This window comes from Aythya ferina (genome assembly GCF_964211825.1).
Source record: "Aythya ferina genome assembly, chromosome: Z".
Lineage (NCBI taxonomy): Eukaryota > Metazoa > Chordata > Aves > Anseriformes > Anatidae > Aythya > Aythya ferina.
This window is the reverse complement of record NC_140299.1, coordinates 84,052,090-84,080,047: the sequence shown is the minus strand read 5'-3', so window position 1 is coordinate 84,080,047 and position 27,958 is coordinate 84,052,090. Positions and strand designations below refer to the sequence as shown.

The following is a 27,958-nucleotide window of genomic DNA, read 5'->3' as shown; positions in this document are numbered from 1 at the left end:
AAAATATGAATTAAGCTTCCCCTTTATTTTGCAAACCAATAAATGCTGCAGTAAATTTTTGTGTTCTGAGATGTTTAAAGGACTTAAGAGTTGGCTTCTCAGCTTGCTTACTCTGCTACTCTTGTATTGTATACAGATGTAGAAAAAAAAAAAAAAAAAAAGATTTGTTTTCAACAACTTTACAGCTGAAAACAACCATGAAAACCACTAAAAATTAACAATAAAGAACTTAAAAGGGGGAACAGATGCCAGTCATGACATGGCCTGGTTGAATTCTCATGAACGTGAAATCCTTATGCTTGAAATAATTCTTCATGATACGGTTCTTACTGCTTTAAGGAAGAAAGTAGAATCATTTATTATCAAAGCAAATAATATTAGTAAGTGCACTACAGTATTGCATATAATGTTCTAGGGAACAGTGTTTATTTTTTGCTATTGATATGATTTTTATGCTCTATATAATCCCCAATTAGAGGTTTCCCAGTCGAGTTGCACTTCGACTATGTCCGGTCTCCTTACATTACTGCACAATGACATTTCTGAGAGTGGATGTAATTCCTGTATTCAGCAAGTTGCTTCAGGTACATGTTGGACGGCCATCTGTGCATCTCTACAAAATTGCGCTCCTCCACTAAACAATGCAATAAATGAATTAAATATAATATACAGACAGGTATGAGTGTACAGGCTGCACAAAGTTTCTTAAAATTGGTTTTAAAACATCACGGATATAAATACAATATAAAAAGTAAAGTTGGAATGAATGACTGCATCCATTTCATCAAGAACTTAGTCTAGTACCCATGATACAAAAGTTTGACATGATGTTCCATTGCTATTAAGTCAGCAGTAAATACGTTACTTAATAAAATGGATACAACACTCATTCAAAGAGCAGAGAGATCCCCCTAAAGATGGATACTCTTTATTCTTAGAAGACAAACTAAACTGCAAGAACTTTTCCATACCATAACATTGCAGGTGAGGGTATTTCAATCCTTATGCCAATTGTTCGAGATTACAAAAAGCAAGGTAAAGAGGGCAGCTAAGAATTTATCAAGATTTTTGTCTTTTATGCCATGTTTTCTGTCACTGACAATATAAAATCATGTAACAGGTATTAGTCACATTGCTTAGGTGAATTTGCTCTGCCTTTGCAGAACAATGCCTTTTCACCACTGAAGCCCACAGCCCTATAGCTCCTGGGTCGCCCTGCAGCAGCAGCTGCCTGGCCAGGTGGGACAGAGACCCAAACCCAGGCACCCAAAGAGCAGCAAGGCCAGGGAAGTTATGTTGATAATGGGCAACAGGCAGCATCTTTCATTTGTCTGCAGCAAAATGCAGAGCTGCTTTTGATGAATTCAGGGTTTCAGCTGTAGGAAAGTAACTAGAAATCAGCTACTCCATGGTCAATTGTTCTTGAAACCAGAGGTGATGCTACATTGTGATGTTCTGAACAATACAGGTCAACTACCAGTAACTGCTGCTTTCTGAGGAGTGAGCTGCCCACCGGAGCTGTACCTGTGAGAGCACTTGTGCCCTGGCAGGTCAGAACAAGACATTTTCACCTGATCCACCTGTGTTTACATTTGCACTTTTCTTTCTTTCCCCCACCTTGCCCAGTGCAAGTTCAGTAGAGCGGAGCATGTCAATCCCTCAACAAATCATCTGGTAGAGACTGGGAGGAAAGAGAACAGCAAAGGGCAGACTACCAAAACCTCGAAGAATACCAGTCGGGCACCCTTTTCCCTTGAGTGAATATGAGCACTTTCCACCAGGAGCTGGCCCCAAAAATGGGTGTCCGTCACCGCTGAGATTTCAGACACCTCATCAAACAGCCAACAGCCACATCAGCCCTGGGTGCTTCACAAGGGGTGAGGGCACAGAGGACACTCCAGGTGATGGCACAGCAAACATCTGGTGTGGTAATGTTGTACAGCTCATCCCCAAGCTACTCGGGCACTGTCAGAGCATGTCCTGACCGTTAGCAGAAGTCTCCTAAGTTTCACTTGCACAACTCTCACAGGAGGCTCGTACACAGACTGACATCCACCTGTGTAGCTGCAGATGCAGGCAGAAGCACACTTACAGCTTCCCACAGCAGAAAAACATCACTTAATAAACAAATTTCTTAGAAATTCTGGATTCATACAGGTAAAATAATATTTATCCTGCTGACGTTGATAGTGAAAAGCAGCATTAGACTTTAAAGCCTTTAGCATAGCTATCTGAAGCTGAGCCTCTTGATGGAGCTCTTTCAGCACTAAAAAATAATTTATGGTGAGTGTGAAGAGACCTGCTGTGCTCAAAGAAAGTGGACTACCTCAGGGGCTGCCTGTGAAAGCCTGAGTCTCAGACAGTGCCCTGAATGTGGTGGTAGCACCCTTCCAGACAGGAGAAGCTCAGGAAGGGTGAAGTCCCGCAGCAAGAGAGGTTCAGACACGCACACTCTGCCACCCCAACCAGCAGGAAGGAGAGCAAACCAAGTCTGAGGAGGATGAACCCCCATGTGGATGACTCCCACCAGCACAGGTGTCCTGCTCCCAGACGTGATCCATTTCTGACTGCATAAAATGGGTCTTTAGAAGGTGGGCAGATGGCCCGATGGAGGATAGAGCCCACGTCCAAACAAAGCAGGGAGGACCCAGCCCTCCTTCCTTTGTTCATAACTGTCACAAATCTGTCATCACACAGAGAGATACAAGCCATAAAAATGGGGAAAAAAGACTTTTAAACAATTCAGGGCCAAAGAGAGCGTCAGTGCACTACGAAGAATTTCCTTCTGAAGACACTGACCCCCTACAAACAGCCCGAATATAATCCCCAGGCCCAAGAGCTGCACCTGCCAAAACCACCTTCACTTGAGTGACAAAAAGTCCTGCATGCAACAGGAAAAACTTTCTGGAATTACATGTCAGGAAACAAATATAGTCAGGGTTGAAAAATAAATCTCAATTCCCTGGAAGAACCTGGATTTAATTACTTGAAAGGATGTTAGTTAGTTACTTGGTTTCAAAATATCTGCTGGAGACTACGACAGGAATCCTTTTTTCCACCGACAAAAATCCCCACCCTTAAACAGCAGGTACTGGAAGTGACTCAATACAGACCACACAAACTTACAGACATAAGGGTTTGCTAGGGCTGAGATATGATGACCACATTGCCCTCATCAGTTCAGCTCTGGGTGGGACCAACTGTGCTAGTCATCAGCACAGGGATCAAAGACAAGGGTGCGGGGTGCTGGCTGTGCTGCCCTCTGTGTGCCTCATGCTTGTTGAGCACCAGGGTGGTGAACCGAAAGGCTTTGTATTTGCTCTAGATTATGTAGCTAAGTAAGTCCTAATCATCATATGCAGAAGTAGCATTCTTCAGCATCACACTTCTAATCTAAGCAGAACGGAAAAACATTTCATTTTTTTCAAAATAATTGGTAAGGGCTACCTGAAAGATCTTGAAATTCAGGCTTTTGACTGAAGATGAGGTAGTTAGTGGCGATAAAATGAAGAAGCCAAGTTGAAAGGCAATCAGAATTGTGAAACTGCAAGAACAAAGGAGATACAAGCAACACTTTTAATACTACCAAGTCTAAAAGTACAGGAGAAAAACAACCACACCTCCCATGCCAAAATGTATCAGATTACCACTGTCAGCACAGCAGTATATTAGATGAATTTTTTACAGGAGGAGATAAAAAAGTCGCTGGCAGAAATACTTAAACAGATGTTGACTCTTGAATGAATGATAAAACTGTCCTCCTCAAACTGATTAGCGATCTAATCCATAGGTCTTTTGGTCATGAATCTTGAAACTTTTGGCTTCTGCATATTAGCAGAACTTCAGAAAAAGTCATACAGGAGCATCCTCTGCCTCCTCTGTGGCTCAGTGAGCAGGGTATTCTCATAGCTCCTGTGGTTGGAGCCCCCTGGGGGACAGAAGCAAATCTGAATGTGTGAGAGGTTCACCATCCGTCCTGGATGCACCTAGGTTGATTTCGAAACAGCAGCAAAGCCCAGTAGCATAACATGCAGAGCTGAAAATCCAGTGAGACATTTCAGGTGCTGCCAGTGAAGGAAATGCCGTGGAAATCCCTACTAACTTACTGAAATATTGGCACAAAAGGAGAATAACTTTTAAAACACACCTTTTAAAAAATGCAGTTAAGAAGATGTATTTTTAATAAGATGTACATCATCACATGCATTCACAGAGAGAAAACCTGTAAGTATATAGACTGGTGTCCTATCTCCTGTGGCAACTCAGAAACAGGAGGAGGGCAGCTATGTCGCTTTTACTAATCAGAACATTTCAGAATTGGGTTCACTTTTAAAGAAAAAAGTGTTTCATTACTGTAAATCAACAAGTTGCTTCTTTATGTATCTCCCAATATATAATAAATTTAATTTGCCTTATTCTCTTTTTATGACCATGGCATTTTACTCTCTCTTTTTTCTCCATAAAATCCTTTTTTGGATTTTGTCACCGAGATTTTCTGTGACAGTTAGATATAATACAATTTTCTTTTTGACTAAAAAAAGAGGTACTGCATCTTCAGTTGCCTTAAATGCACCTTTTTGGCAGGAATAACAATAAAGCTGAATTACTGCAGTGTGTCACTGATGAAGAAAATTGCACAAAAATATGATATGACTGTACTTTCTGTAATAAAAGGTTGATGAAGACCTTATTTTAGCCACCCTTGTGCCACTAAAAATCCGTAAGCACCAGATTATATCAACACTTGTCCTTGAAAGTGAAATTATTAAGATCTAAAAAATCATAACAGTTAGGATTAAAAAAATAAAAATAAAAATCCCTCCACTAATTATGGTGACCATATACATTCTTATTTAATATACAAAATCCATACCTTAGCTTTTTTGAGCAAGCTAACAATACTGAGACTTGTGGTTGCCAGTTCTCTACTAGGCATGCTCTGAAGCTGTGTGATAATGTACAGCTCACAGATATGCTGGAGTCTCATTACTTGGTACATCTCTGCACAGATCAAGAGGGACATAGCTTGGAGAATACTAGCTGAAAAACAACAGAATAACAGTTACAAGTACTTTACTTTTTTGAGAAGACACTCAAAAGCTGCTTTTCACAGAATGATCTTTCAAATATTTAATGCTGAACACAAAATCAAGATGCTGTTACCTTTTATTTTTCTTTATTATTATTATTATTATTATTATTATTATTATTATTATGTTTGCTATATCACTTTATTTTTCCTGATAAACTATTTAATTACCAGGAAAAAAGTAGTTAGTAAATTTTTAGAAGGCAAGAGTAATAAACTGTAATCAATATCCCATATCTTGAAGATGGTAAGTCAAATGCTACTGATCTCTTTAAATTGAATGATGAATAACAACAGGATTTAGCTTTCTAAATTCTCTTTTGAAAAAGAACATCTGTAATACTTGTAAGAGTAAATACAATGAAAAGGCCAAAGAAGGGAGCTTTTTTTTTTTTCAAATGTGATGTAGAGTTTGAATATTTAAACCAGTGGACAGTGAAATATGAGAAGGATTGAGAAGAGAAAAGTGAACAAACAAACAAACAAACAAAAACACAACAAACTAGAATTATTTAAGAGGAACAAAAAAGCAAAATTAAGTATAACACCATAATTCATTCTATGAAAGGAAAATTATCTGTATATAAACCACATTTCATTTTTGTGACTGCTTTTGTTCTCATTAAAAAAGACAAAAGATAAGAAGCAAAGAATATTTTAGTTTTTTTTTTCTTGACAAATACTCCAATGCACATGTTCATTAGAAGGGCTTTATAAGCAAATAAGATATCAGTGTATATACACAAGGTATTCTTGCAATTTAATTTTAGTTACATTAAGCTTAGTAAAATGTAAGCCAAACAAAAATTACAATTTGGTAATAAAATCCCAAAGTAAGATTCAAAGCAATACTGCTTAGATGCAGAAAGAAAACTCCAAATGCTGTAGTGTACAAGAAACAAAATTTCACTTTTTTTAGTCTTACTGTATAAGCATAAAACTACTACAGCAATTTTTTTTAGTGATAATCGCTCTGTTTGCATATTGATTTTACTTGAATAAGATTGATTTCTTTTTTTAGTGCCAGATATTATCAATTTTTCTTTCTTAAGACGTTGTTGAAAAAAATACTGGCATTTTCTGACTAAATAAATGCTGCTACATTGCTCCCTATCCCTTCATTCTCAGTGTGGAAAAATATGTGTATTTTTAAATATTCTTACCTGGACAGCAGGAGTCGGTATAGAGATATTCTAGAAAGGAGAGGAAAGTGTCTTTGGAAACCCCATACACTGGAACCAGAATACTATTTGCTTCTAGATAATTACCATTAAACATAGCTGCCATTACCTCACAGCGAGCTACCAGAACTGCTCTGTGTGCTGGTACAGTTGCACCTGCAGGACACAAGAGAAAAAATTGATGATGAATTTATATACACAGTAAGATCTTGATATTAAAGCTTATATTATCTTAGAATGATTACACATCACTTAGCACGATTAAAAGCAATTTTAGAGTGTTTAAAATTAACAATAGCCAATAGATAACTAATACCAAACAGGTATGTATGTGCATGCAGTTGTAGATTTGCGTACTGATTAGGAGGTTCAATCACACTATGGGTTTTTACACAAACATAATGGGCTCCCATGGTGCCAAAGCATGCTTGTAAGCTAGAAAACTTAGAGCAACTCTCACTATTCGAGGATTAGTTTCAGAATAAAAATGTGTTTGCCTGAAAAAGACTAGAGTAATTATTAAATTACTAAATTTTAGTAATTACTTAGTAATTACTAAATTGTAATAAAATTATCATGGTTGATGAATTAGGAAAAAAATCGTGGAAGATTCAGCATCCATTAAAAATAGGTCCACTTTTTGTTAGTGGATAAGTATGTGTTTTTTTTTAAATACATGTTGACTCATTTGCTGGTAACTTTTGTTCTGTGTAATACACAGTGGTGGTATGGTCTCACCAGCTTCCCACAGGGCCTCTCTCAGGAATGGGATGCTGAGCTGAATTGTTTGTGTCATTAAACTCGACATGAGGATTCTGTTCTCACTGCAAAGATTTTTTTTGGTTTTACTGCATATTAAACAGAACATCTAGAAAGAATCTGCTTGTCCATGCATGCTTATTTTTGAGGGATTAATGTTTCATATTTGGCTCTGAGACTTAAAGCTAAAATAATTAAACAATTGTCTAACCCTAAAAAGCCATTTCTGTATGAAGGGTGGGTGTGAACAAATTGAGAAAATCATTAGCATTTAAAACAATCTCATTCTTATTCTCACAGAAGTATGCACTTTTTTTTTTTTTTTTTTTTTTTTTTAAATCATTTTTGTTTTCAGGATGAAGGCATTTCATTTCCAGAACAAGTCATGAATGCTACTCCAGCATATTGTGCATCTGAGTACGTTGTTCACAGACAAAAGAAGAGCTGGCTGAGCATGGACACTACCCTAAAGCATCCATACAGACAAGTTGAGCAAAAAAATGCTTTCCACCATGACAGTAAAGTGTATACATTTACTCAGTTTTGACTCCCATGCAGATGCACTGGAAAATACAGTCGCCTCCCTTTTTTTTCCATTATTTTTTTCAGGGAGGATAATTGCTGGAGACGTGGTGGAGCAGAGCTGTTGTACCTTGTATTGTGAAGATGACATCCGCCAGGACAGGCGTATTAAAGAACAGCCTGAGAGAAGTATTGTACAACTGTTTTATCTGGTGAGAGCTGCCATCCCTCAAATTGTTTAGCTGCAAAATAAATTATTAATAAAAATCTGACAAGTATAGCTGAACGCAAAATAAATGACTACAAGACATGATTTATGGGGGGAGACTAAGCAGCAGCCTATCGCTCTCAGCATTATGTTCTCCTGTTAATCCCACCCAATGGCATCTCCTACATCTGCAACTCCACAACCTTTTATATCTTTCCAGTCCCTGTTCCAATTCATTTCTAGCCCTCATGCTTTTGAAGAAATGTGAAGTAGAAGTAGCCTGAAGGCATGATGAAAGCCCCAAAAAAAAACTAACAAACAACCCTCCCCCCAACAAATAAACAAACAACAAACGAACAAAAAACAGCAGTTCAGGCGTATTACATTAAAAGCTTTCCAGACTTTTAAAATCCAACCCTATTAACTGTTTAGCTGTGGACATGTGTGACTGGCAAGCTACAACTGAGAAATCAGAAGCTTAAAACACTAGGTAACTTTTTGATCTGTATATGATGTTATCTCAAGATGGTGCAAGATGATTTCCCACTTACACATCAAAGAAATATTTTATGCAAGTGCTATAGTGTCAGGGAATCTATAAGCTCTACGTGTAAATAGCTGTTAAAACTAATTCTATATTATAAGTTTTTATTGACATGTAATGTGACATAGATAACATTTTACTGTGAAGTCAGTTACTGAATTACATACATTAAGCAACAGACAGATTTCCACATCACAGCATTTATAAGGGAAACCAACTCTACCAATCTCCTCCAGAAGCATAACTTTTGGCACATTTTCAGGAGAGCAAAGCTTTCCTGGGCAGCTTCTATTACATGAGAATTAGGAACACATAATCATATTGTTAGACAACGTGTGAAGCTGTAAATATCACAGAATCACAGAATAACAGAATTTCTAGGTTGGAAGAGACCTCAAGATCATCGAGTCCAACCTCTGACCTAACACTAACCTCTGCTAAACCATATCCCTAAGCTCTACGTCTAAACGTCTTTTGAAGACTTCCAGGGATGGTGACTCCACCACTTCCCTGGGCAGCCTGTTCCAATGCCTCACAACCCTTTCAGTAAAGAAGTTCTTCCTAACATCTAACCTAAAACTCCCCTGGCTCAACTTAAGCCCATTCCCCCTTGTCCTGTCACCAGGCACGTGGGAGAACAGACCAACCCCCACCTCGCTACAGCCTCCTTTAAGGTATCTGTAGAGAGCGATAAGGTCACCCCTGAGCCTCCTTTTCTCCAGGCTGAACAAGCCCAGCTCCCTCAGCCGCTCCTCGTAGGACTTGTTCTCCAGGCCCCTCACCAGCTTCGTCGCCCTTCTCTAGACCCGCTCAAGCACCTCGATGTCCTTGTAGCGAGGGGCCCAAAACTGAACACAGTACTCGAGGTGCGGCCTCACCAGAGCCGAGTACAGGGGGACGATCACCTTCCTAGCCCTGCTGGCCACACTGTTTCTTATGCAAGCCAGGATGCTGTTGGCCTTCTTGGCCACCTGAGCACACTGCTGGCTCATATTCAGCCGACTATCAACCATCACTCCCAGGTCCTTCTCCGCCAGGCAGCTCTCCAACCACTCATCTCCCAGCCTGCTTGTAGCTCTGCTTGGGGTTATTGCGCCCCAGGTGCAGGACCCAGCACTTGGCCTTGTTGAACTTCATGCAGTTGACCTCAGCCCATTGGTCCAACCTATCCAGATCCTCCTGCAGAGCCTTCCTACCCTCGAGCAGATTGACACACGCGCCTAACGGTGTCATCTGCAAACTTACTGAGGGTGCACTCAATGCCCTCGTCCAGATCATCGATGAAGATATTAAAGAGGACCGGCCCCAGCACCGAGCCCTGGGGAACACCACTAGTAACCGGCCTCCAACTGGATTTGACTCCATTTACCACGACTCTTTGGGCCCGGCTATCCAGCCCAACGAAGCGTGCGCCAGTCCAAGCCAAGAGCAGCCAGTTTCTTGAGGAGAATGCTGTGGGAGACGGTGTCAAAAGCCTTGCTGAAGTCAAGGTAGACATCTACAGCCACTAAGCACTTCACGTTGTCATAGAAGGAGATCAAGTTCATCAAGCAGGACTTGCCATTCATAAACCCATGCTGACTGGGCCTGATAGCCTGGTTGCCCTGCAAGTGCTGCATGATGACTCTCATGAAGCTCCATGAGCTTCCCTGGCACTCAGGTCAAACTGATAGGCCTATAGTTCCCCGGGTCTGCCCTCCAGCCCTTCTTGTAGATGGGCGTCACATTTGCTAGCCGCCAGTTGACTGGGACCTCCCCTGATAGCCAGGACTGCTGATAAATGATGGAAAGCGGCTTGGCCAGCTCCTCTGCCAGTTCTCTCAGTACCCTTGGGTGGATCCCATCCGGCCCCATCGACTTGCGCACATCCAAGTGCTGTACCAGGTCGCCAACCATTTCTTCGTGGATAGTGAGGGCCACATCCTGCTCCCCATCCCCTTCCACCAGCTCAGGGTACTGGGTATCCAGAGAATAACCGGTATTGCCGCTAAAGACTGAGGCAAAGAAGGCATTGAGCACCTCCTCCTTTTCCTCATCTCTTGTAACTAAGTTTCCCCCCGCATCCAGTAAAGGATGGAGATTCTCCTTAGTCCTCCTTTTTGTGTTGATGTATTTATAAAAACATTTTTTGTTATCTTTAACGGCAGTAGCCAGATTGAGCTCCAGATGAGCTTTGGCCTTCCTAATTTTGTCCCTGCACAGCCTCGCAACGTCCTTATAGTCATCCCTAGTGGCCTGCCCTCTTTTCCAAAGATTATAAACCCTCTTTTTTCTCCTAAGCTCAAGCCACAATTCTCTGTTCAGCCAGGCTGGTCTTCTTCCCCTCCGGCTCGTCTTTGGGCACGTGGGGACAGACTGGTCCTGCGCCATTAAGATTTCCCTCTTGAAGAGCGCCCAGCCTTCCTGGACCCCTCTGCCCTTCAGAACCACATCCCAAGGGACTCTACCAACCAGTGTCCTCGGCAGCACAAACTTCCAGCCCTCTGGAAGTCCAATACAGCGGTTTTACTGGTCCCCTTCCTGGCCTCACCAAGAATAGAGAACTCCACCATTTTGTGGTCACTCTGCCCAAGACAGCTCCCGACAATCACATCCTCCACCAGTCCTTCTCTGTTTGTGAAGAGAAGGTCTAGTGGGGCGCCACCCCTGGTGGGCTCACTAACCAGCTGCGTCAGGAAGCTATCTTCCACGCTCTCCAGAAACCTCCTAGACTGCTTTCTCAGGGCTGTGTTGTGCTTCCAGGATATGTCAGGGAAGTTGAAGTCCCCCACGAGTACAAGCACCGACGATTTCGCAACTTCTGTCAGCTGCCTGTAGAACCTCTCATCTGTGTCCTCATCCTGGTTCGGCGGTCTATAGCAGACCCCGACCAGGACGCTAGCCTTGTTGGCCTTCCCGCCGATCCTAACCCAAAGGGACTCGACCTTGTCATTCCCAGCCTTGAGTTCTACAACATCGAAAGATTCTCTGATATAGAGAGCCACAGCACCACCCCTTCTGTGCTGCCTGTCCCTTCTGAAGAGCTTATAGCCAGGCATTGCAGCACTCCAGTCATGAGAGTGGTCCCACCACATCTCCATGATGGCAACCAAGTTGTAGCTTGCCTGCTGCACGATGGCTTCCAGATCCTCCTGTTTGTTACCCATGCTGCGTGCATTGGTGTAGATGCACTTCAGCTGGGCCATTGCCTTATCTCCCGGCCTTGCCATTGTTCCCCCTGGCACAGCTCCAACAATCCTTGTTTCAGCCCCATCCCCCTTCTTACCTAGTTTAAAGCCCTCTCAATGAGTAATCTTGTTAGGAGACCTGCTTATGTGCTTTTTACTGATTGCATTCAACCAGCACATTACATCAGCATCTCTGTCTTTCTAAACCAGAGATAAAACACATATGAACAACCTACTGACAAAACAGTAAAAGAAAACATAAGCTAAAACTAATGTAGTACAAAGCTGACAACGAAATCTTGTCTAGAGAAGAGTTTTTTAAGAACGTAAGTAACTAATACTACCAGTTACCCCAAGAGGCTTAGGTGTACCTTCCCTGGAGTTTTCAGGATACATTTAACTTTCTCAAGCACATGTTCAGTTTTTTCAGAATCCTTCAACTTCTTTTTTATATCCTCTTCTAGTCGTTCCCACTGGCAAGCACCTGTCACAAAACCAGACAAAGTTGGCTTAAAAATTGTTAAGGCCCAGAACTTACCAGGCAGACAAAAGTTCTTATCAATACCAAACACATCCTGCAGAAATTATATTTTTTACCAAGATGTGCCCAGAAATTGGGAGATGTGATTCTGCTACAATCAAGCTTTCATGGTAAGCTGGAGATGACTTTTACAATAATATAGAATGCTTCACTATTTATTAGGCTTCTATGGCATCTGATCAACCAGCATCACTGGTTGCATTGCTTTGTAGGTGTCTGAACCAGAAAAGTTCCATGTCCAGTTATGTTGAATACTGGTAACTGAAAACAGAGCATGGTTTGCAGTGGAACTTCTTTCTTTCTTATTTTCAGAGTCAAAACCACAATATGCTCTTAGGTCTCTCCATAGTTTTCTTTCAAAAACTAAGTTGGACAGAAATAAAAAGCACTTCTTGTGATGACCTGCGAAGGCTCATAGTTGGCTTTGGCACAGATTCTGGCCCCAACTGTCAAAAATTTCTTTATGGTAAAGAAATAATATAACATTATTGCCAAATTGTAAATGCAAATCAGGTGACAGTAGCCAGATTGGGGAAAAAAAAAAAAAAAAAAAAAAAAAAAAAAAAAAAAAAAAAAAAAAAAAAGTTTATCCTCAAAGACTTTGCTGGGGTAAATCTCAAAGATGGGAGGCACTTCTTCAGTATCTCCCATCTGTGACCTACAGGGCCCTGCAGCCGGGAAGGTCCAGAGAGAGAAAAAAACTCGGGATAAAGAACGGGTCAGCACTGCCCTCACAGCACTCTGGTTTGCCAAATGTGGAAAATGCACGCAGAAGCTGAAAGGGCATCGAGACTCTGCAGCTCTAACAGCTCCTGCATAAGGATGGTAAGTGCCTGTAATCTTGTGAGCATGATGCCATGGTCCTAACAGGCTGAAATGATGACACTGTCTCATGGCCTGATCTCTTCTCAGCCTATGCCTTAAACGTCTTCAGAAGTCTTTGCCATTGCTCAGATGTACCAAACTGCAAAGACTGAAGGCAATTCTCTTCAGGTTGTGAGCTGTAACCTCGAGCAGGGTTTCACCCACCTCTGTGCAAAGCTGTTCACCCCTTTGGTTCCCATAAACAAAAATAAAAAAATACATAGACGTCAGCAAACGCTAAAGGTAAATTAACAACACAAACAGATAAAGACACTGTACTTATCTTTCATGTGTTGAAATTCCAAGCATTATCTTCTACTCGTGCCACTAATAAATAAAATAATGGATCTATTCACACCAAAAAACAACTGCATCTGTTCTCCATGCTCAACACTCTGTTTGAAAGTACTAATGGGGAGATTTCCCAGGTTGAAAGCTGAATGAGCCTCCCTTGTACCTTTGTAAGCCTATACTCATGTCTCAGTCACTGAGGAAAGATCCTTTTCATGTGTTAAGCAGGTATGGATCTACATACATCAACTAAGCTCCCTTATACAAGGAGTTCTAACAATATAATTATTTAGGTCATTTTTATTACCATTAACATCAGAATGTATCAATGAAAAGCCTGCTAACTTGTTCCACATATAAAAAAAGCCTATATTCTTATGTACTAACAGCTTGCAGAATATTTTATAAAGGATAACAGGAACCTCTAAAAAAATATATATAATATATTTCTCTTTCATCTGATGATTCCTAAGCAATATTTTAAAAGATAAATATATATATATATATTTATTGGAGATGACTTTTACAATATATATATATATTAGTTCAATATTAATATATAGCTAGCATTAATTTTGTTTGGATGAGATCACTGCCTCGATTTCATTAGCAGCAAAGCATATGCAACATAGAGAAGTTCTCTGCACCGAAACCAGATGTCACTACTTTCTTTTGAATAGCACCATGTCCAGAAGAGAAAGAGCATGTAAGATTTACTTCAGTAACACTGCATTCTTTTTAACATGTTTGGAGCATGCGGACATTTAAAGTACTTTCAAAGCCCGAACCCTGCAGCTATCATGAGTTCTATATTTTGTTGGCAAAGCTTTGAAACATCATTGATGTTAGTTTATGGCTGTAGATAAGTAAAATATCATGCTGAATAGATCTGGAGTGACAGACAATTTATTTTTTAATGGAAATACGTGGAGAGCTTCTCTCCAACAAGCATTGCTCCTCAGAGCCAGGCAGGTGTAGTGATGCGGCAGAGCATATGCATGCCAAACTCAGCCTAGGGATGGCCCTTGCTTTAGTGCACGTGCTCCCAAGCAAGGCGTGTGCCACGGCAGAAATAGGCAGCCAGGTACCTGAGTATATGAAATGCAGGATGTCCAACAGACAGGAGCAGAAGACAGAGTCCTTAACAATCACCCTGGCTGGGGGCCTGGGTTCTGCAGCGCCACGAGGAACTGGGAGCCCGGCCCCGGTGTCCACCGCAAAGAGGCTCTGCGCTGTCCGCACAACGGAGGAGTCGTGGACATCTGCGGGGCTCTTCACGTTGAAGAGCAGCATGAAGACCTGGCTCACGGAGCACAGGATGACCTTGTGAGCCTCCATCACCTTGCTGAAGTCTTCTGAGTAAAAGGCCACATCCGTGCACTGGCAGCAGAACAGCAAGTTGTGCAGGTCAGAGTCGTAATGCGAGGCCTCGCCTTTTAAGATCGGCAATTTTTCTGCAAAAGTTAAGGAGCTGGTCTGTAAAACTAAAGCAATTATTAACTGTAGAACACTTATTTTCCCAGAAATCTGATCAAATCAAGGTCAATTTTTGGAAAAAAAAATATTTGATGCAGTTCGCATACGCCTAGTGAAATACTCCTAAAATGGAAATATTTAGTAGAACTTGTTTAGCAAAGCATGTCTACCAACTTACAAAACCTTTTAAGGCACTTATGACTGAAATAAATCTTGGCTGTGAGTCTCAAAGCTACAGGATCTGAGTGTATTTTCTTGTACATGCAAGACAAGACAGCTACATATTTAGAAGCAAAATCTTGTCAATAATCCTTTCTCTGGATATGTGCATCAGATGCTTGGACATCACATGCAGGAGGAACTCAAGTATTTTTCCTTTAAGGAAAATAGGAATTTTACTTGTTGATATTGTAGAACAATAAAGCATTAAGTAATGACTTCCTTTTCTAATTTGTATGTTCATCTTTTACTAGTTTGTACACCATAAAATACACCAGAAAATGACTCTTATTATTTGTGTCTGAAACAAATTAGAAGCCGATTGCAATGTTACATGTTGCTACACAATTCTCCCCATATTAATTAAACTACACTAAGAGACAATGCAACCAGAGCATCATAACCAGTATAGCTGATGACAGATAACACCGCTCAGAATAATTACGACAAAGCATTAATTGCATAAAGAACACCATAGACATAGCAGACAATACAGCAGAGACCAGACATCAGCGAGCACCTGGCTGTTCAAGCTGAGGGGGTTGCACACGATGGCGCTTCTGGTTCTTTTTTCTTTTCTTCATTTTTTCAGATGACTTCTGATTCAAACTTTGGATCATAAAATATTCCAGCTAAAATATAAAATGCAATTTTAACAAATCTTTTTAATTTAAGAACATACTATCCACGAATCTATGAACAATGAGTGGACCCGACATGCAGGACTGAAGCTACTGCCATTAGGAAGGGCCACACAGGTTATCAATGTTCTGGCACTTCCTTATCAGAAGATACCAAAGGTGATTGAAATCAGCATAATTTAAAAGACTATTTATTCACATGGTGATGGTTATCTCTCCTGTGTTTCATCTTCTCAAAAATGACAGGCACAAAGATATTCAGCTTATCAACTTTAGTAGATGCTAATTACACAATTACAGAGAGGAATAAGACTCAATGTCTAATGATCAGGTGCTAGTGATGGAAACAACAAACCCTATACGAGCTCTTCAGCTTGCAATCCACACAATGCTATAGTGCCTTCTGGAAAAGCCACATTAAAATATCACCTGTGTGAGCACAGCATTTTACTACAAGAGACAGCAAGCGTGATCGCTGCAATAAAAATGTACCTCAGGTGAAATGATTAATTTAAAATGAGCAGAGGCATTAATGGTGGTAAGGTTCTAGGTACTGGAGGTGTTAAACCCTTTTAGCACCCAATGCATTCCAGTAGCATGCACAGTGCTTTATGAAAACTAGAAGAATATTCTGCTTGGATGAGATGTTGTGAGGATTCCTTGGTTTTAGTCGGGAATGAATGGATCCAATAAAAACTGGCTACCTTGTGCCAGATATTTCAAGTTGCTATCAAATCCCATGGAAGCACACTGCACTTATACATCAGGGACAGCTGTCAAACCATGTGAAATTACTGGGCTAAAGGAACTACATTTTTTTTCTTCAAATCCAAATGCTACCAGGGAAGTAAATAAACGGTTCAAAAAAACCCAGAGCTTAAAATGTTGCATAAGGTTGAAAATTAAATGCAAATGTGAAACAATTTTATGGAGAAGTCTGAAAGACTGTGGTTTGAAACTGTTCTGTGGACCTCCCTGCCTGCAGGAGAGAGGAAAAATAAAGTGCTAATTAAAGGTGAAATATTTTTAACAAGCTTTTGAGCTTCTGCCTTGTTTGACTTTACTGCAACTGACCCCAAGTTCTGCTCAGGATTACCGACAGTGCCATGACTGTTTGCTGAGAGACCACAAGAATATGCTGAAAAATCGGTCACTTCAGCAATCTTATTGTCCTCATTTCATGAGCAGGACAACAGAGGGATTGAGCAATTACAGTAAAACTTAAAAAAGAGATGAGAACATGACAGAATAACAGTTGGAATGGACCCGCGGAGGCCACCCACTCAAACCACCAGCTTCAAGCAGGTCTCCTCTTTCAAACCCACACATCAGGTTGTCAAAGGTGCCTTGTCCAGCTGGGGTCTATCACACTCAAGCAGGAAAAAAGCACCAGAAGTGTGTGGGGAGTCCCTGCAGCGTGCACCACGGCTTCCCCCGTTTCTCCAACAGGCAGTTACAGCTGGCCCGTTGGGCCCATTAGGCCCATCAGGCCCACCCCGCGCCATGCTGGGAGCCCTGTGGCCCGTCACTTACCACACCCCCGAAATACTTCTGGATATAGAAGTCGTTAAGAGTGTGCAGCTCAAGGTAAGTAGCTCCGAACTCCTTAGCAAGCTGGAGCCCCTCAGAGGTGGTAACACAGCTCCCCCGGTCCGAGGTGCACAGCGGGCAGGTACAGGGCACTGCGGAGAAAACAGGGGTGCGTGTAAGGCGTTTTGGTCCAACCACCCAGACTACCCATCTCCCTAAACAGTTGTAAGGATGTTCTGCTCAGAAAATAAGAAACAGTCAAGCACAGCAGTTTTCTGGTAAGAAATCTGCAATCATATCAACATGAACAACTTCTAGTCCATTCAAGATACCAGCTGCTATGCAAAACTCAGTTTATCCTACATTAACATTATTTTAAATACCATTTGGATTCTATTTAAATTCAATTCGAGGCAGAAGAGTTGAGCAGGACTTTCAGGACGCTGGTTTGGGGTTGGTACGTGCACCACGGGTTGCTGCCACCCTCCCGCCTGTCATACTGCGGCCTCTCCGTGCACTCCAGGCATGGAAAGGAAAAACTTCCACCAACAGTCCTGGCTGCCATGAGCACGCACATACAGCAGAGTATGATTTATTTTCAGGTTTTACATAATTCTTTATGCCATAGTAGCTATTTTTGAAGACTGTGCTGTTACTGATAGAAATCTGTTAGCCACCTGAGCTTGGCTTTGCTTAACACCAGCAAGAACTGCCTGCAAAAACGTGCTCCCAGATATGCCGTACATGCTCTACACTTGTTCCCACTGCTCTGGCCCACGGGCAACATGTGTTAACATCGCTGTTTTTATTTCTGTTGGCAGCAGCACTTGCTACTACAAAAGATTAAACTCTTAGTAATGAGTATGAGCAAGCCACCGGCCCGCACGTACCTCCCCCAAACAAAGGGGTGCAGTGCAAGCCCCAGCAGCCGGGTCATGACCCAGGCGGTGGCTGGGAGCCCTGGCCTCTCCCCATGAGGAGGCAGGCAGAGGGAGGCTGGGGAAGACAGCAAGTCCAGGGAAGGGAAAGAAATGGGGAAGCCCAGGGTTAGTTCAATGGGACGTTACCTCTGGGACGGCAGATTTATTGCCCTTGTGTAAATCACAGCATAAAAGCATTTTGTCGCTGTTAGTGACTTACTAAAGGAAATAATAAAATAAAATAAAATAAAATAAAATAAAATAAAATAAAATAAAATAAAATAAAATAAAATAAAATAAAATAAAATAAAATAAAATAAAATAAAATAAAATAAAATAAAAAAATGGGAAAGAAGGGAAAGGAAAGAAGGGAAAGGCAAAGAATTTAAAGGCAAAGAAGGGAAAGGGAAAGAAAAGAAAGGGAAAGAAGGGAAAGATTTAATTCTTATAGAGTTCTTTAACAACCCCATCTCAATCACTGAGCAAAATGGGACGTAAATAGATGCTGGCAAAACTGAACATTATGTCCACAGAAGATATATGTCATACTGCTTAATACTTATACATATTTCACAAAGTAAATGACTATAGATATGTTCATAAACCACATCCCTTACTCTTAGCTGGAGAAATGCTCAGAAACATTGCTTTTAGTCAAACTCATAAAGTAAAACCAAGTCACAAGTTTGGCACTCATTGTCTTGGAAAGAAAACATGTAAGAAAATCAAACCCCGTGACTAAACAGACTATGAAAACCAGCAAAAGCACAATGCAAAACACCTGGAAATAGAGAATGAAGTTTATGTGGTTATTCTGTTGGTATCTGTGCTATTTTTTTTTCTACTTTACTTCAGGATGTCAGCAGACAAAAGCTACTCATGTCTACCCAAACTGTGCGCATCTTCTTATCAGTGTTGCCCCAGTCAGCTGCGGGACACCAAGGTGTCAATCCACACCCGTGTGACTGTGGTTTCCCTAAGCGTGAAACAGCAGCACCTCCCTGCTAGCTACACATCAGTGTTCTCTGCCCTCATCGTGGGCCTCCTGTGCAGCCCGTGCGGTACCAAAGGGCTGTCTCTCTGCTCCTCTGATGACACCCTAGAGGATGCAGAGGCTTTTTCCACCACCTCAGGCTGCAGGCTGACGCACTGAGTTTTAATGCTGGAGATATGTGGAACCTGCAATATGGCTAGAGAGAGCTCACAACTACAGAGCTCATCTCGTACACTCAAATTTATGTCTCTTTAATCCTAAACACTATATTTAATCCCCACCTCTGATGACTCCACAAGAAGAGTTGTTGCAGAGGTCAAAGCAGGATAGGATGCCTTTTGTCATCAGGATTAATTAACCATAAGGGTTCTTGCCCACATGCCAGCCTGCAGAACCACAATACATGAGCACATTACTGTCATTCTGACAGATTAATTGTTCTGTTAACAACCTGGAAAAATAATCAGCTTCTACTGAAATTACTACATGTCTAACTTCCAAGTGGCATTTTAACTATTGCTTCAGAAGATCGGATACTTACAGTTTTTTCTTGCACCAATAGCAGAAATTATTACCGGAATTGAACAGTGGTTTAATGCCTTTTTTATCATTGGGACATAACTGTCTTTTATTTCTTGAAACGAGGTCTTGTCATTGACAGAGTATTTAATCACAATAATATCAGCTCCTCCAATAAGACTGCGAGAGGTGTACCAGTCACTGTCAAATATATCCTAAACAGGGGAAAAAAAAAAAAAAAAAAGTCAAGATTCCCTTGTCTATAAATGAAATGATTAGCTATTCAATATAATTTAATGCAAAACCTTACAGGCATGCTTTTAACTGATAGTCTAATATCTCATTTGAAGACATGCAACAAAGACCAGAATTGATGCTCTGTAATTCTGTTATTTGCAAAACAAGTTATTCAGATAGTATTTATCTAGGGATATAATTTGCAGGAAGAAACACTGCTGTTTAAAATACTTAACTTTCATATGTTTCTATTAAGGAAATAAAAGTGGTAAGAATTTTGTAACAATTCATATAAAACCATTAATTAGAATAATATTGTAGGTAGCGGGTTACACAGAACAATAGTTTGTACTTATGAACCTTTAGATACAGCTTTTATCACTTGAGTGTAATATTTATCTGCTTCACAGAAGCTTCCAGGCAGAAACAAGTGCTAGTGTCTTCAATACAAGACTTATGTGACATAACTAACCTTCCTTTTTCAATTTCTCATTCAGTTTTTCATTACCGTGGGCTATAAGAGTAAGATTTAAACTCTAAAATTATTTTGTATCCAATTAAATTACAACTGTGCTGCATCTACACATAATATTGGTTGTTACTCATATAGTCATTTGCATGGCATCTCCAATTTCAGAATTTCTGCTTTACCAAACACTAGCTCAGAAATGGCAATGGCTTTGCACATCTGCTCAGCTGAAAACTCTTGACAGAAATCTGGAAATTTTCTAGAGAACTAAAAGTCAATTCAAAAATCTAAAATAGTATAACCTTTCAGAACAGTACTATACAGCATGAAGTAAAGCTAACATAAAATATGATCTTGAGAAAAAAAAATGGAAACGAGCAATGATTAAATGCAGAAGACATGGAAGAGAGGATGAAATAGTCATAAAAGAAGAGACAAAAGAACAGGACTCAAAGTTTGGGTTGGGTGAGGGGAAATCAATGGGATCACTCCGAAAGAGTCACTGTTTCAAATCTGTGCTGAAAGAGCTGTATTACTCTTAAGTACAAGAGAAGTAGGAACTTGCTGGAAGTCTATCAATTGGCAAATATTTGCCTAGACTGTCAGCGCACATCCTACACAATTCAGAGCTTTTTTCTACACATAATTAAGCCGAGAAATAAACTCAAAGCCTAATAGGTGTTCCCATTAATTTCTTTAGTAGGTGTCCTTGTTCTGGAATAAGAGAACTATAGACAATTTACAAGTTATAAAGAATAGCTATAGTATAATGATTCACCATGCTGGCATGAGCTTTAAAAATCTTGCTGTTGGTGGATTTTACTCAAGTCAACTGTTAGAGATTATTATAATCCCAGGTTAAGGAAAACTTTCACCATGGTTTAACAAAATTCTATTCTATTCTATTCTATTCTATTCTATTCTATTCTATTCTATTCTATTCTATTCTATTCTATTCTATTCTATTCTATTCTATTCTATTCTATTCATTTCCTCCCCTCCCATCCCATCCTGTCCTAGTCCAAAATAACTTGGCTGTGCTAATCCAGATTTGTATCAGCTTCAGTCCTGATTCACTTAACAGAATCCCAGAATGGTTTGGGTTGGAAGAGACCTATATCCCACCCAATTTCCAGCCCCCTGCCATGGGCAGGGACACCTCTCCCCAGCCCAGGCTGCCCCAAACCTCATCCAGCCTGGCCTTGGGCACTGCCAGGGATGGGGCAGCCACAGCTCCTCTGGGCAGCCTGTGCTGGTGCCTCACCCCTCTCAGAGGGAAAAAATTCTTCCTTATAACTAATCTAAATCTACCCTCTTTCAATTGGTGATGGTTAGCTTCCTTTACATGACTATTTCATAGCATAGTCTCATCAGAGGGCTTGAACTATGTGTTTCATCTTCTGTCTGCCTCCTTGTTCACAATAAATAGATAACTATTTCCCCTGGAAACTGCAGAGTGTTTTAGAGCCTCCTGTTTGACATTTAACCCATGCCTTTTTCTCACTGGCTGCTCCTAGGCACCAGCAAAACTTCAAACCTCAGCCCAGCCAAACCAAAAACATTCAAATCTGTAGCCAGAACACACTTACTTCATAGTGAATTTATAAAGTTAAGGCAGTAACACAAGTTTAGTACCTGTAGCAGTGAGACTACCAGTTACAGTGCTTTAAGACAGCCAGCTAGATGGGCATTCACAGCACCTCATCACCATACTGCCAGGAAAAATTTGAGAACATTCAAGGGGCAGCTCTAATACTTTTTAGCTGATGAAGATCTCCACATAAATATTTTGGTAGGGTTGCATACATTTACCACATGAAAGGTTTAATGAAAAATAAAATACAATCCAAAAATAAATATAAAACATTTAGTTGTTGTATGACAGAAGATAGAAAGCATGCCTGTTGCTTTTCAATTTCCTTCTGTCTGCTTGTGTTGAAGCTCAGGTTTGCACATTTCTATCACTAAGATGTTGGGGATCAATAACACCACCGGGGACTAGAGCAAAGATGCACAAACATACAAAAACTCTGCAACAAGCGAATGCATTCATAATAAAAAATACTTGTGGAAACTTCATACTGGATGTAATATGCAATATTTACATGTTGTCACATGTCTGTATATGGTTTGCACAGCTGCCTCCATTATAGAGCTAAACCTCCAATGGACTTTGACACCATTTCATGCCACAAAGAAAGATTTTGGGAAGATTGTTGAGGTTTTGGTGAATATGAACTCAGCATGGCCAAAGGAAAGAACCACTTCTAACCATAGTACTTAACTGGGTATCAGCCCTAGCGGCAGCTCTGGACGCAACACAGTCTAACACACAAGGGCACACTGCTCCAGCCTCAGCTCTCATCCCAGCTCTCCAAAGAGAGCATCATCCCGTAAAAGACCATCCTTGAACACCCTCCAAGCCCTAACCCCAACTAGTGGCATCTCTGGGGCTCTTCCCGATCTCATCAGAGCACATTGTAGAAGACTTGTGTTTGACTGCAAGCTTGTGCAGATAACACAACAGCGGTGTAAAGGTCAGTATGATACAGCAAGAAAATATGTATGCTTTTCCTGTTGAAAATGATACTAAAAATGTATTTTTGACAACAAAACAACAACAAGAAAGCTTAGCCATTAGTTCACAAGTAATGCACTAGGTGCCCTTTTTGTACCCTGCCACATCTCCAGCTCTGCAGGTGTGTGGAAACTTGGTGAAACCCTTACTGAAAATAACTGCATGGGTGCATAAATGCACGTCTTTGTTGAACTGCTAGGGAAAAAAGTCTTATGGGCTCTCAAGAGCAGACTGCAGCAGGTTCTTAGGTGTGCACAGCTGCATCTTGTAGCAGGTTTGTGGGTCTGTGGTTTCCTCCACTACCCCCTGCCACCACTGTGTGTCTCTGCTAATACTAAAAAGGATTTTGGTGATGTTGACAGAGCTGTGGGGATGGAGTGCACCTTCCCAGGATGAGAGCCAGTGTGCAGCATATCAAAGAAGCTAGAACAATGTTGGATGCGCCCACCCAAAGCATCACAACACCCCATCTGTATCACCCTCCTGCAGTTTCCCTAAGCTCTCCCACACACCCAAAGTCTGTTCTTCAGGATGGATGTTACTTTCACAAACACAGAGCAGAAAGACGTGTTCCCAGAGGCCTCATGGCAATTATTTCATTTTGCATCAAAGGTAGAGTAGACCGTTCAGATTACTGCTCCCATGGTGGGAAAGTTCTTCAAAAACATCTCTGACAAAATGTTGTTCTCCCAGTACATCACTTGAGACAGAGCATCTGGATCCTTAGCCATGTTAAGCACTCCTTGATTATCATTTTTAGGAAAGTTTTCCTGCAGAAATGGCAGAAGAATTCCCTCAGATAATGAGCTGTTCAGATGCAGGAGTGACCTCAATTCCAGGCTCCAGCTATGCCGTTTGCATTGCAGCTACTTCTCATCACACTTCCTGCTCTTGGCACAGTCCACTTCCCAAGACAGCCACCGACAAAGAGAATAAGTGCATAGCTAGCGTTATGGTAATATGACCTTATTACTTATAATTGTAGTTCTGTTGCTGTTCCTCTCAGGACTTCCTAGAAAAGAAGCTGCATTCTCCCCTTACCTGTCTCTGCTACACACCTCTCTCATGAGGAACCCTTTCCACTAGTAAATCTTTCTTGTCAAGCAGCAAAGTCGAAAACCAAGCCTTCAGGGGCAAGGAAAACGTGGTTTTCCTGCGGATCGCATGGTCCCCTTAGAGGACAACAGCTGCTTTGTGAAAAAAAAAAACAATGTATGAATGCCTTCAGGGAGCCAGCAGCGTCCTACTGCCCACTGAGCCCAGCACCCTGCCCACCACAGCACCAGCACCAGCACCAGTGAGTGCTCGGTGCTGGGGCAGAGCAGCCCCTCTCTCCCCAAGCTCCCCAGCACCCGCCAGGTGCACCGTGGCTGTTGGGAGGTTTGCCCCAGTGCAGGATCTGTCCCAGGACTTGCTCCCCCAACCTAGGACTGAATCTCTCTAATATCCTTACAGCACTGCTCCAGGCGAGAGGAAAGATCAGCAGAGGTAACACAGCTAGGTTTATTGCCCTTACCACAGTGCCGCTCATCCTGCCATTTATTTTCCAACATCACAATTAAATGAATCAAAATATGAATTGTTGTTTCTATGCTATGCTTCATTCTGAAGTTGAAGATTTACTTGCCATCAGATATTACAGACTTGGTCCACACTTTTTCTGCAGTTTTCACCTGTACACATGCAGGAGCACAACAAAACTCAGCATAAAGTGACTGAAGTTGCAAAGTACACACAAGCGGATAAAACAGCAACTCACTTCCCAGGACTGTCAAATCTGACACATTCATAGCTTGCCAGGTAAAGCAACCTTTTCTAGAGGAAACTTTAAACTACTCTTGCAAACTACTCCTTTCAAGTCACTAGCTCCCATACTGAGTTTTATGAAAAAAAAAAAAAAAAAAAAAAGATAAAAAATTTTGACTTTCTAGTTCGATATGCATTATGAGATCACAACTTGAGCATGTGTTAGCAACCAAGTGCGCATTAAAGTCACAATATGTAGCTTGGATGTTAGCACACTTAGGTTTTCCTTAGTTCTTCATACCTCCGCTCATGCCAGGTCTTTTTTTTTTTTTTTTTGCCAAAGTTTGTTCCAGCCATGTGAACCACCAGGGAATTGGTCCTGTGTATCTGTCCCCTGCACATGGCAGGTATCAGCATGCTGGTCCCAAACACAGTGTGGGACACAGCAGGCCACAGTGATAAATACACAGGGTTTGACGCATGGAGGTTGGTGTGGTTTCGGAAACAGTGGCACTGTGCTCACAGATTTCAACAAGAATGATGCACCTCTATCTCCAAAGCCAGCACTGCTTCCCTGCACCCTGCAGCTGCCACCAGGAGGAAGATCTCACAACACTCAGCTGCTCCTCTGCATGCTGGCAGTAATGCCATCCTTGTCATTTTTGGAGCACAGAAACTTCAAAGACCTTAAGTCCGTCTGTAACACTAGACAGACTGTTCCTATGGGCAGCAATTCCCAAGAACAACTCAAACCTGCTCTGCAGTTTGGTAGCCACCTCCAGCCACCAAATACCAGGACCCCAGGGTAACGCTGATGCTGCTTCAGCGACCCCGTTCCCAGAAGGATGCCACTGCGGCACTGTTCACCTCCTGCAGACAAGACACCGGCCAGGACATGTGCACAAAGACAGCAAACGCACCCTGCACCACGATCACAACAGTGCCCACCCATGCCATGGGACCCGGGCAGCCTGCCATCCTGCAGCAATTGGTGTGCTCACCTGCCAGGTTTGTGTGCAGCACTGGCTTGCTTTGATCCTGTGGGTTTGATCTAGATAAAATACAAACCTTAGCTGAAATGGAAGTTATGCTTAGATGAAACAATGCAAAGCCCACTATGTCACTGCCTCTAATATTCAGTACCCTGCATGAAATATGAATCCTTTACTGTGAGGAATATGATGCATTAGCGACGACCGCACTTGAGGCACCCCCAGTCATTGTTCTGAGCTGTTACGTAGTATTTCCCCTGGCTACCAAAGAATAGTCCTTCAAAGACCACAACGACCTAAAGCCTCAAGAATCCAGCCTACCAACAACAGTCCTGTCCTGCCTCCTCCTAGCAAGCAGGCAGCTTCACTCGGAGCAAAGAACCTTCAGAGGAGGCCAGTCCAACTCCCTGAGATGTCTTCTGCTCAGCAAAAAATGCTCACTGCTCCTCATTATTCCCAGTAATAGGCTCCCTGCCTCCCTTGGCTGAGAAAGGGAACAACAAGAGGCCAGTGCTGTAAAACATAATGCCATAGACAAAAACAAGATAGCTTTTCAAGGCCAAAAGTGACAAGAGGTCCAGAGATGGAGAGCCTTGCTCTCCGCAAGGTCAGATGGACATAAAACAACATAAGATGAAAAATGCATCTCTAATCTAGGTCTGCACACTTTTCTTCTCCTACTATTCTCCAGCTATCGCTGCCAGCCTTCCAACCCCCCTCACCAAGCGCCAGTCCTTTGAAACATCCTTTGAAGTCCTACAGCTTTAATTTACATTCAGTGGCTCCTACTCATTGCTGTGCTCCAATGAACTGAACAAAGTACACATGCAGATGAAATGCAGATTTAAAAATTAAAAAAAAAAAAAAAAATCAGAGATCCCTTTTAAAAAGAAAAAAGAAAAAGAAACGAAAAGGAAAAGCAGTGAGAAATAGAGAACAGAAAGATAGCTAAATTGGATAATGCAGCTTTAAGATTACAGGCTCCTGATATCATGTATTGCTGCACTGGTAGGATTCCCGTAGATTGGAAAAAAAAAAAAAAAAGTTTCCTTTACAGTGCTGCAAAAATCACTCTCAGGATAAAATTATTAAGTTCAAGCCAATTACTGTCTCAGAGTTTGATTTTGTTAAAGCTGTTAAAGCTTTTTTTTTTTTGGAAGGCAATCAGGTGTTATTAAGTATGCGTTATTCTAAAGTATCAGTGTCATTTCTTGCATAATCATTGACCTGCTCATACTCCTAATTAAGTTATCTCACCCATTAGCAAAAGTCCCAGTAACACGGTAGAGTGTCAGGACCCTCATTATTTACCTTCTGATGTGAGAAATCGTGCTAGGATGTGATAATTCATCACAGCAGAAGCAAAAGGACTCGAAACAGTGCATTTAGCTAGAGGACAGATAACAGAACCTGTCATTTCCCTGAGCTGGACGCCTGATTGCCTTTTCAGCCTTACAGAGAAAAAGATCCTCTGTGGACTGCTGCATCCTTTCTGGTGTTTTGAGACTTGTTTTCGGCATTTTGCCATAAACCCGGTGCCACAGCACCAGCCCCGGCGCTCTCGCCTCTCTTTTTATCGGTCGGGCCGCCCGCAGCACCGGGCATCGCCCTCCCGGGGAGACCCCCGGGCAGAGCAGAGACCTCCCCCTGTTTCAGGGGGGCGACCCCCGAAGGAGGGGGACACCCGGGGGACCCGCGCCGCGCCGTACCCATCGCGGACACTCGTGGACCTCCAGCCGCACGCCGCCCAGGATGCGCGCCCGGAGCCGGCTGGGCGCGGGGCTGCCCAGCTCGGCCACCAGCCCGCTGCCCCGCAGGTAGCTCCGCACCAGCCCCGGCTGCCCCGCGCCGCCCGACGCCGCCTCCCGCTCCGTGCCCAGCGCCACGATGCTCACCGACCTGCAACGGCACCCCCGGCATCACCCCCGGCATCACCCCCCGGTACCTCCCGGTACCCCCCGATCCCCTCCGGGACTCCCCCGGCATCCCCCCCGGTACCTCCCGGTACCTCCCGGCACTCCCGGATCCCCCCCCGACATCACCCCCGGTACCCCCCGGTGCCCCGCGATCCTCTCCGGTACTTGCCCGGTGCCCCCCCGGTATCCCCCGGTACCTCCCCGTACCCCCAGCATCCCCCCTGTGCCCCCCGACCCCCCACGGGACTCCCCCGGCATCCTCCCCCGATCCCCTCCGGTACCCCCCGGTGTTCCCGATCCCCCCTGACCCCCCCCGGTACCCTTCTCCCGACCCCCCCCCGGCCCCGCGTCGGCCCCTACATGCTCCCGGCTCTGCCTCCCTCCCTCCCGCGCTACGTCACGGACATCACACGCTGACGTCACGCCCATTTCGAGGCGGGGGGGGGTGGGGGGAAGGGGGGTGGGGTGGTGGCAGGGCGAGCTGCTCCCTCCGCTGGTCAGTCCCGGGTTTTCAGGTTTTTAACCTCAAAAGGACAATGGCAGCCCCGTGTCCTG

At 42.6% G+C, this 27,958-nt stretch overlaps 1 protein-coding gene across 1 annotated transcript; it reads right to left on the bottom strand.

Annotated features, from left to right (window-relative positions):
* Positions 1-70: 70 nt before the first annotated feature.
* Positions 71-27,832, bottom strand: RHOBTB3 (Rho related BTB domain containing 3; the record flags this gene model as incomplete). The annotated part of the gene is made up of 12 exons (XM_084504657.1): positions 71-634; positions 3,448-3,544; positions 4,874-5,040; positions 6,253-6,426; positions 7,682-7,793; positions 11,842-11,954; positions 14,255-14,620; positions 15,382-15,493; positions 17,036-17,184; positions 19,488-19,680; positions 27,197-27,386; positions 27,486-27,832. 12 exons carry the CDS (start codon positions 27,830-27,832, stop codon positions 519-521), a joined length of 2,136 nt encoding a protein of 711 aa, XP_084360783.1. The 3' UTR covers positions 71-518.
* Between the last annotated feature and the right edge of the window lie 126 nt (positions 27,833-27,958).